The sequence below is a fragment of the Antrostomus carolinensis genome, unplaced genomic scaffold (genome assembly GCF_000700745.2).
Source record: "Antrostomus carolinensis isolate BGI_N321 unplaced genomic scaffold, ASM70074v2 scaffold14702, whole genome shotgun sequence".
NCBI classification, from domain to species: Eukaryota; Metazoa; Chordata; class Aves; order Caprimulgiformes; family Caprimulgidae; genus Antrostomus; species Antrostomus carolinensis.
In genome coordinates this window covers 8684-18944 of record NW_010299070.1, presented here as the reverse complement: position 1 = coordinate 18944, position 10261 = coordinate 8684, and the positions used below count along the sequence as shown (strand labels likewise).

At 37.7% G+C, this 10261-nt stretch overlaps 1 protein-coding gene across 1 annotated transcript in view; it reads left to right on the top strand.

The window, feature by feature from the left end:
• POLR3G (RNA polymerase III subunit G) overlaps nt 1-9426 on the top strand; it is a 12300-nt gene extending 2874 nt beyond the window's left edge. The window contains exons 3-7 of the mRNA XM_010162672.1: nt 3616-3678; nt 4424-4474; nt 7771-7841; nt 8717-8839; nt 9340-9426. Coding sequence (XP_010160974.1) covers nt 3616-3678; nt 4424-4474; nt 7771-7841; nt 8717-8839; nt 9340-9426 — 395 coding nt within the window. The remainder of the gene's footprint in view (nt 1-3615; nt 3679-4423; nt 4475-7770; nt 7842-8716; nt 8840-9339) is intronic.
• Nucleotides 9427-10261: the final 835 nt, after the last annotated feature.

Below are 10261 nucleotides of genomic sequence, written 5' to 3'. Positions count from 1 at the left end.
CCCCCCCCCCCAAGTCCATTCAGGAAAGATTGGTAAGTATTACTGGCAAGTCACCCGAAATACAAAGATGGAGGTGAGGATAGGTGATTTACTGAGGTTTGCATCAGAAGCAGAGCTGGATTAGAAGCCAAAGCTTGATCTTATTCTACTTTACCTCATACTTAATTAAAAAAATTTCTGCTTTGTTGTTTGATAACAAAAAATGCTCTGCTACACTTGACATCCAGTCATACATCATTATAATGTTAAAATCCAAGTTTCCTGGTCAGAAAAGTGAGCTAGTGGGAAAGAAGGGAAGAGGAGCAGGGTAGGAAGACTTTGGTGTCTGTTCACCTTGCTTTGGGGGTATGAGGAGGTTATTACTGTGAGGAGTTCTTCTTTTCATTTCTGATTTTTGCCTAGTTCTGTCATCCTCCTGAGTGCTTGTTCCAAATGGTATAAACGGCAAGTGCTGTTACAGGAAAATAGGAAATACAACATTTTTAGGAAATACTGCATGTGTCAGGCACAGTCAGTGCAATTGAGGGTCACTAAAAAAAGCTTTATTAAAAAGTTTACGAAATCCAAAGTGGCCAAACACTGGAAAATCTTTTCCTTGCTGTCTTGTGCTGATTTTGAATAGAGACCTGACTTGAACTCCTAAAACGTGAGGTTTAGTTTACAACCCAAAACTATCAGAATATTTTCTGACTGAATATTCATGATGTCGATACAGTAGAGCTGCATAGTCCAGTCCCCTCTGAATTTTTGGTAGTTTTTGTTTGTGGTGAATTCTAGAAGTTTTTGAGACTGCGTGGAATTGTTTGTTTGGTTTGGTTTTGTTTTGTTTTTTTTAATTAGGCTTTGAATGCAACACTGATTAACACACCTTATTGATTGTCCACTTGTTCTTGTACTAAAGCCTTGTTTAAAGTGGAGCAGCGCTCTGCAGTGTGAGCAGTGAACACACTGCTGACCAGACGTTGTGGCTCACAAAAGGCAGAATATTTCCTCTGACCTGCAGCTGGAGCCCAGCAGTCACCGGACGCAGCAGGCAGCTCTAGTGCAGCCCAAGCACAGCCCAGGGTGGACCCTGACAGTGTGGCCAGGTAAAACCTTGGTTATGAGGCAAGAACAGATCTGATCTTCATTTCTAGATCCCTTTATGATGGTAGAAGAATTATAAATTACTCTTTTATCACATCTCCTCTGTCATCTCCTGAGTAAACGAATTTCTCTCTCTTTGGATTCTTGTTTCACTTAGAGGCTTGTCGTGCTCTTGATCTTTTGTCAGGCTTCAAGTTTGCTATTTCCTTTTGAGGCACAAAAAAGGAAGCTGCTGTGCCTGAGAGCTGGTCAGGGTTATTTCCAAGGAACCAGCCACTGTATGAGAACACATTATCCCTCTTTTCCAACTTTGCTTTCACGTGGTTGTTCTTACTGTTCACCTCAAAATGGTCTTTGTTTCTGCAGCCTTCTTTTTGAGGTGGAGTGATCTCTCTCTGTTGCTGAGCGTGCTCCTTAATAGAACTGCCAACTTTGAAGACTCTTTTTCTACAAACACTGGCAGTTGCAGGGAAAACAGGTAGACACTTGATAGACTGAAATAATGCTTCAGATGTTCTCATTGTCTCCCCAAGGATAAGTTGGTAAGTTGAGGTAACATTTTACTGAACCTTTAGCTGTACAAAAATGCCTCATCTGAGGTGTGGGGTATAATTACATCAGTGGTGGTCTGCAGCTTAAAAAGCTTGCTTTCATCTCAGCTGCAGAATGCAGTTGGGTCTGGGACTGCATTCTGTGACAGAAGTGGCCTAGCTTTAAGAAAATAACTTTCTTCCCTAAAGGTAGATTATTTTTAACTGATCTTTTCTGTTATCTGTTTTACAGCCCTTTCCTCCCCTTATCTCACCAAAACATCTGCTAGGAATAAGAGTGAGGCAGGAAGGGAACTGTGGGCAGAAATTTCTTCAATTGCCTTTGCTACAAGAGCAAGTGGATTGTTTTCAACCCTCAGAACAACATCTGTCAAACAAATGGTCCTTTGAAGTGTGAGAAGTGAAACATTTTAATTAGTTAGGACATAACTAGCTATCTTTCTTTCATTGCTCAGGTAGTAAATGAAAGCCACATCTAATACTACCTGGTAATTTTGATGCATTAGTATGCTATATAGAGTAGATTTTCATCACTCGTTTCAACACTCATTTTGAGTGAGTAGTGGGCTTATTCTATAGTAAGTTCTCTGTTTTAATCACTTCATAAGCTATGAATAAATAATTTTTTTCCCCGTAGTTATATCTGCTGTGACTGGGCAACTGTCACCTTGGCAGTGGTTTGGAATTAATTCATTGGCTGTGAGTGACGACACAGTCTGATGTATTTTTTTTTACTGATGGCATCTGCAATTAGTTCTTCACTGAAATAAAAATGACGAGTTTCTTTCCCTCTCTGTGCTGACAGTTTCCTACAGCATCTGTGACAGCCACCTGCATTAAATGCCCCTTGAGACACTGAGACATTTTACATGCAGGCTCTTTGTTGCACAGTTTTAACTAGGTCTTCTTCTTGCCCTCATCATAACTAAGTTTAAAATTGAGCTTAATTTCTGATGCCTTCCTTCTCCCTTCCTTTTCTCTGGTGAGTACGTTAGAAGTCTTTGACTGTAAGGGTTACAGTCTGTCTGTGTTAACATTTTTTTGTACAATACACACAAAGAAATATTCCTGTTTGGGTAATGAGTTATTACTGCAATCAGAATCAGTAATTTTGCAGTAAGTGGGTTTTGCAGTTGGGCATGGTAATTCAGTAACAAAGAATGGGACTGATTTAAAAATACTTAAGTTTTGATACTACTTTTGTCATTAGAGATTTTACAATAATTTTTTTTTGCAGCAGTATAAATGGATGTACTTACACTGCTGTATAATTTACAGTGCACTTCTCAGCTTAGATCTTGTGCCTGCAAAGAGGTTAAATGGATTAAAATATGTTGCTGCTCTTTAGGACGCGCTTCTGTTATGCTGCAAAGCTTTGCCATTGCAGAAGTACTTTAATTTTTAGGAGCTGGTCATGATTAGTCAGAGAAACATCCTTCTGAGGCCTGGGAATTCTGGATACTCTTGATGATCAGCACAGTGGTGAACAATGTCACTGCCTGGTTTTGTAGCAAAGGTTTGATTGTGAAACTGTTGAAGAGTAGAAGAGTTAGAGGTTACTTGATGTTTCAACTTAATTGTCTTGATTATATCTGCATTTTATGTTTTCATGCTTTCCAAGATTAGAAGTATAAATTATAATAATTTTGGAGGGTTGGGGTTTTTTTTTTGGGGGGGGTGAAGTGTTTTGTTTGAATGGGGATACCCCAAAAATGCAAAGCAGTATTCAAAGTTTTTGCCTTTTTTGGGGGGATATAAAATACAGGTCTTGCAAGTACTTAGCAAATCATTAGTCCTGGGAATTATCATAAGAACTGCTCAAAGTAGTGACATTAAACTGTTTTTTAAGTGTTTGACAGCACCACAAGAAAGTGTTCAATGTGGGATTAAAAAACAAACAGGAAAATATGAAGGATAGTGTCTGGGTTGGCTTTTTTGATTAATTGTATTCAATAACTCTTTGTATCCTTCCCTATAGTAATTGAGAGGTACAGTAAAAAGTACCAGGACAGTGAAAAGGAACATGCAACATGGATCCCAGGTAATATCTTAGATTATCAATGGCTAATTCTTTATTAACCTGTGAAATGTTCTGCTCTTTTAAATGTTTGATTTATTATATTTCAAGCAATAAAAAAGTATGCAAATCCTACCAAGTCATGTATTCCTTGTTGAGGGATATGTCCTTTTCATGTTTTCAGATCAAGGCAAAGTATTGTTTTGTCCAAAAAAAGAAAAAAAAAAGGAAAAAAAAAATCCAATGTTATTTATTTACTCAGTTGAAACAACTGATTTGCAGCAAAAATGCAATCTGTAGCTCTCACTCTAGCTCGCTTTCTTTCCTACTTGCCATGCAGATCCCAGTTTTGAACTGGGAGCAAACATTGATGTTACTAAAAATAACCCAACCTGATGTCTTGGTCACAGGTAACTGGGTTTTACAACGTTAAACTTCCACAACCCTATCTTTATAGCTCGCTACTGCAAACTTAATTGTAGGATGTAAATAGAAGGGCACGTGGGCCACTGGAAGGGCTGAACTTTGTCTCTTTGGGGCAGATGCCAACTGTCATTAAGTGGGTGAAGTGCCAGTCCTCACTCGAGTTCTTCAGTTTGAAGTAAAGCTACAATTCCATAAAACTGTTGTGTGCAAAATAAATAATTAGGCGTGCATGTAAACAGGATTAAGTACAACAGGGGCCCCCTACCTTTCCTTGGAGGGTGGCAAGGGGAGGATTACTGCTGTAAATCATCATTCATATATATTAAAGCTGTTTTCTGTACAGATTGGAGAAGACTGCCAAGAGAGATGAAGCCAAAGAAAAAGACCAAAAAAGGTATATTACATATTTTTAAGAAGCATTTAGTACATGTTAGTTGAGTGATAGAAGACATACTGGAGCTGGTTAGGGGGAAAAAAAAAAAAAGTGTAGAAATGTTAGTTTATGTGAATAATCAGGGCTTTTGGCAGATTCTTTCTAAATAATTTACTAGTCTGCCGGTCCCTTGTGGTTTTTGCTTCTGTAGGATGTTTAAAATGACTGGAACAGATTTATCTTCCTTTCCTGCCTTTCATATCACTGTACAATATTAACACATGAGGGATGTAACAGTGAAAGATTAAAAAGAAACCACAAAACTTTTGTTTTGAAAGTTTGTATTTTTAGTCAACACTCACCCTTCTTCTATTCAATGAATAGCTGGCTGTTCAGATTTCCTTTATATTTTGGGCTTCTCAATTATCTTGCTTATGATTTGGTTGACTTTTGCATTTTTTTAAGCCTTTTATATGTGATTTAATGTAGGTTATTTTCTATTTTCCCTGGTTTTACTTTTTTTGTTTATTTTCAGCTTTCTTCTGCAGAATTGTGAACCAGATCCTTCAACAGCAGTTGGAGCTGGTATTGGTTGTTCTTACAGGAAAAATACGTTTTATTACACAGCATCATACGTGTATTTGTTTTTCAAAGTGTTTTTTTAGTATGCATGGCTGTTGTGTTAAGTTCTCCGTAGAAGTCTGTTGCTCTGTTGGTGTGAAATAACAGTTGGTCTCCTGTATCTAGCTGTCTGTTATATATAATTTTTTACTTTCTTGTTCTCTTTGTCCTAGTCCTTCGTGTGTCATTTTTTCAGTTCAAGAATAAAATAGAAAAAGAAAAAGGAATGTGCAGTGGTCATGGAGACTGGCTTAGCTGGAAGCTTTGTTCCTTTTAAGAGTGTCATTGAGAAGCTTGGTAGACTAAAGGTAGACTGCAAGATTAGATTAAATACTTATTTTCAAAAATCTCTAAAGAAGCAACCAGTACATACCTACTTCTTATTTAAAAAAGAAGAAACTGCATTGGCTTTTATAAGCCTGGATGCAATAATTAGCTCCCCAAGATCCAATGAATTAATAAATGCCTATTTACTATTAGCTATTACAATAATGAGATGATTATAAACAAAGAGAGACTCACTGCTCACTGTGAGGGATTTTTTTCCTCTTTCTTTTGTGCCAGTTTCTCTATTTGCTCTTAAAAGTACATTTTCTTACATAGTTGTCATGGCAAAGATCAGCTGACCATCAGAATTTGATTGGATTTAAAAAAAAAAAAAAAAAAGGTTATTCTGAAAGCAAAAAACGTGGTTTTAGGGTTTCTTTTGAATCCTGGTGATACAGAGGTGTGTGTAAATAGCTGAACAGTGACACATACCCTTGTTGTATTTTGAGGACAGACATCTTAGGTGACACTTTACAACTGAGTGGCACAAAGGTGAAGGAGTCAAGAGAATCCACACCGAAACTCCAACAGGCTTCCTACCATTCTACCCGTGTGGATTGCAGGGGTGGTTTTGGGATCACTACATGGTTCCATGTACAGGGATGGCTTCATTTTTACACACCTCTCCCTCCCCTTTTCTGAATGTTTTAACTTAAAGCCTGACCACCTGCCATCTTAGTGACAAAACTTTGAAACTTTGGGTAGTATTCTGCATCTCTCCCACACTTACCCTGGACCACAGTATCCTAGATAGCAGCAGTGCCTGCCAAAAACAAAACAAAAAAACAAAACCAAAACCCCCCAAAAAAGGAAAAAAAAAGAAAAAAAAAAGAAAAGAAAAGAAAAAAAAGAAAAAAAAAGAAAAGGCAAAAAGCATTGTCTGGGTTCAGCTCTATGCATATGTATATAGCAATCAGATGTATTAATTAAAGCCCGAGTACTGCAAGAACAGGTATTTGGAAAGATGAGATTGTGTTCCATTGCACCTCTAAGGAGCATGGATGTCAGGAGCTCTTTTGCTTGGAGTTTTACTAACGATGGGTCAGCGTCTCTAATTTTATGATAAGCTCCAGAGGAAATTTCTTGTGAGTCTGTTTTCATTTCCAGGCTTGTTTGTTCTATAGGCATTATCTCTAAAAGCCTGCAGGGGTTTGTGCAGAGATGATAATCATTTTGAATCGCACTTTCCACTTGTTTTCCTTAAAAGCCCACTTCATTCTGGATGTGTTTGCTTTGAGGCTGTTCTGCCAAGCAGCTTGACTCCCCTCAGCTCCGTGCACTGCTTTTGTCACACAATCCCTTCCCGAGGCAAAACACTGAAACGAAATGAATGTTATTTTTGACAAAATACAGTTGTCTTCTGAGCACCATCGGAAGCTGTGGAGCTACACCAATATGGCACTTTTTACAGTCAGTTTCACCCCACTGAGAAGAGCTGATCTGTGTTAGGTGCAGCCCTATAGGTGTAAGTTTTATGTGATCGTGCTGAACGTAGCAGGAGAGACCAAAAATACATGGAAATGGGATGTCTCATGGAAGTCTCTAAACATCTCTCACTCTGGAGCTCTTCGTTTCTCCTCATCTGCTGGTCAAAGTGCATTCTCAGAATTGGGACAACCTTAGTTTAGGGTGTTGCAATTCAAGTAGCTCTTACTTGGGTATATGGAATGCTATTTTTGACCTTTGCTCTACCATATAATTAAGAGGCTTAGTGAGGTTGGATTGTAGGGAGTAACTTGATCAAGATTGAACGAATCAAGGGACAAGGTGAAAATAGGCACTGTGAGCTCATCAGGTGAGAGGCAGCTGTGGTCCAAAAGCCATCTAGCTGCAGTAACCATGCCTACTGCGTTGGAACTAATAAACTGCTGTCTGCTGCTTTTTTTATGTATCTATCTGAAGCACCCAGCTGTCATTAACGTGTCGCATAAATTAGTAACATTAACGAGTTTTTTTTAATCTTTTCAAGATGATGAAAAATAAAAAAAAATAAGATTTTGTTCTAGTTTCTTAACATATTCTCAGTATGAAGGTGAAAAGTATTTGGTGAATGATTCTATGAAATAATGATTCTATGAAATAATGATTCTAATTATTCTATGAAGCTGACCATCATACTTTGGCCAAAGCTTTGGTCATCAGTTCAAAGTAAATTTCAGACTGGCCCTATAGGCATCACTTACATAAACTGGACATTTACACCTTCATGGATGACGTAGCTCAAAGTCTAAGATAATTTTAATACAGATGGTATGGGATTTCCAAGGCATTCTGAAAATGTAAGCTCTTGAGAGCGAGTCAAAGAAGACACTTTGTCTTTTTCCATATTTAAAAAAAAATATTAATAACAGTGGTGTATTTTATTTCAGCAGGTGCAAAACCCAAAAAGGCAAAAAGCTCTGAGCCTAAAAGTAATCTGGATGTGTTGAAAAAAATTGAGGTAAGGTGTGCATTTCTAAATTGTACAGTATAAATTACTGGAGGAGAATATATACTCTTTCTAAATTGTACAGTATAAATTACTGGAGGAGAACAAAACCTTTACTATATATATTTTGATACTAAATGGAATAACCAGAGCAGCCTTTTTCTGGCCTTGTCTTGTTACCCTGACAGAGAACTGTTCTGCAATGTGGTAGCACCAAGGAGAGGATAAGCCTGGCTGTGGAGAAATTATTGTCTTTGCTCCTGTTTGAACACAACAATCACTAGGTAGCGATACAGCCTAACTGTGAACAGCAGAGCTGCTAATAAAGCTTATTTAATTGGTACCAGAGCTTTTAAATCTATTGCTGATTCAGCAATCGACTGATGTTGGAAATTAAAACAAGTTAATATGTTGAGAGGGAAGAAACAGAAAGAGAAACTTAGGAGGGAAAGGACCTCAGTTTTGGAAGTCACCACCCCCCCTGTGAGAATGGGAAGCTTAAGGGTGAAAAAGCCTTCTATTTCTTCACTTGGTGATACATCAGTTGTTTGGTGCAGACACATTTTTATATACAATACGTGGTATTTTTTAATCAAGTGTGACATGGCCTTCTACTCTCAATTATTCTAACAGTGGACTGTGAAAGGAAATCATCATCTCAATTTCTTACACAAGACGTACTTTTTTTAGCCTTCAAATCTGATGGCTTAATGCTTGATCGAGTAAGTTCTTGCGCTTCACATCATGTTGTTTTAAATACTGACAAAAAAAACACCCGCACAACATTGTTATCCTAGTTGTCCTGCTGAGTAACACTTTGGTAGCGTGGAGGATACGCCGTTGATGTAACGTGGGATTAGCTTGTAAAAGAGATTCCCTTGTGACAGGAGCTGGAAAAGAAGGATGACGAAGAAGAAAAATCTGAAGATGAGAAAGATAAAACAAAAGAAGGTGAAGATGATGATGAAGCAGAAGAACCAGAGGAATACGATGAAGAGGAGCATGAAGAGGTATAATGATAGTTTTCCTACTTACACAGTCAGATCCCACTGGTGGAACAGTGTGTTGGCTGTCAGCCAAATAAATGTCCCTAACTTCTGAGGGAGAGTTGTAGTGAGAGGCATTACTGCATTCAATTTCTTTGTAGTTAATTTGGGTGTTTTAGACTTATTTTTCCTAAAGAGCTCTGAAAAAAAGCTCTTTTAAGCAGGAACGCGCCCTGCAACAATCAACACATACAATTATTCGTTTTCATCATTAAAACGGGGGACAAAATTTTCACAAAAATCTAATGCCTCTTCTTTCATAGATATCAGAACTTCATTACAATATTCTCCTTCTTCTTTCCCAAAAAAGTAAGGAAAGAAAAAAAAACAACCTCCTATTAGTGTTTCAAAAGATGGGTGTTCAAGTGCAGTTTAAAGCATGTTTCTTCCATAATCTGTCTCTTCTACAGATAACAGTGATACACGTTTGGGGTTTTTATTCCCCCCCTTTTTTTTTTTTTTAGGAAAATGACTACATTTCTTCATATTTTGAAGATGGAGATGATTTTGGTGCTGGCAGTGATGACAATATGGATGAAGCAACATATTAGCTGTTGTTGCTCGGTGGTACACGGCTCAAGCCTTACATTACTTGAAGTAGAATTGTGGAGGTAGGCTGAGTATCAGCAGAACTAAAGCTTTAGCTCTGCTGGTTTTAAGTATACTCTCCAAAAACATCGTTGGGACAATTCTTTTTAATTGTGCTGTGCTGTAAAACAAGATGTGGGACCCTTTGTTTTGTTCTTTTTGCCAAATGTTTTGCAGACGTGCACCTTTCCAAGGTTCTCTGGAATGCCTATGGATGGAGTAAGCTATATGCCATTGTATTGCCTCTGCACAGAGGAAAAAAGAATGTATACATTTTAATCAAAATTGTGCCTAAGCATTTGCACTACAGTCAGTTCTACACTTGGGCAGTCAGATCTTGAAAATAATAGTGAAATTCTTGATGACTGCAGCAGAAAAAGAGCCTTTATGGATATAAGCTGCTTGTATTGGGCAGCTCACTCCTCTGAAGGAATGTATGTAACTTCTGAATTCAGGTGACTGAAAATAACTGGCCACTAAGCACTTTAACATAAACTGATCTGAAAGGACCTTAGTAATTTGGACAAACAAATTAGAGTATTTTGAAGAGCTATTATTATCATTAAAAAGAACTTATGATTTTTAGTATTTTGGCAAGAAGGGACTGTAATATTTAACAAATGTGTTACGTTACCTTTATGAATCAGTTTAATTAAGGGAGATTTCATTTAGAAAGAATATATTGCAGAATTTAAGACTGAGAAATTACAGGATCCTGGTTTTCACCAGTGGCACACAGATTAATGACAAGAATTTCAGTTCCTCTGCCTCTTAAGGCGATAGTAACTTCCCTACCTC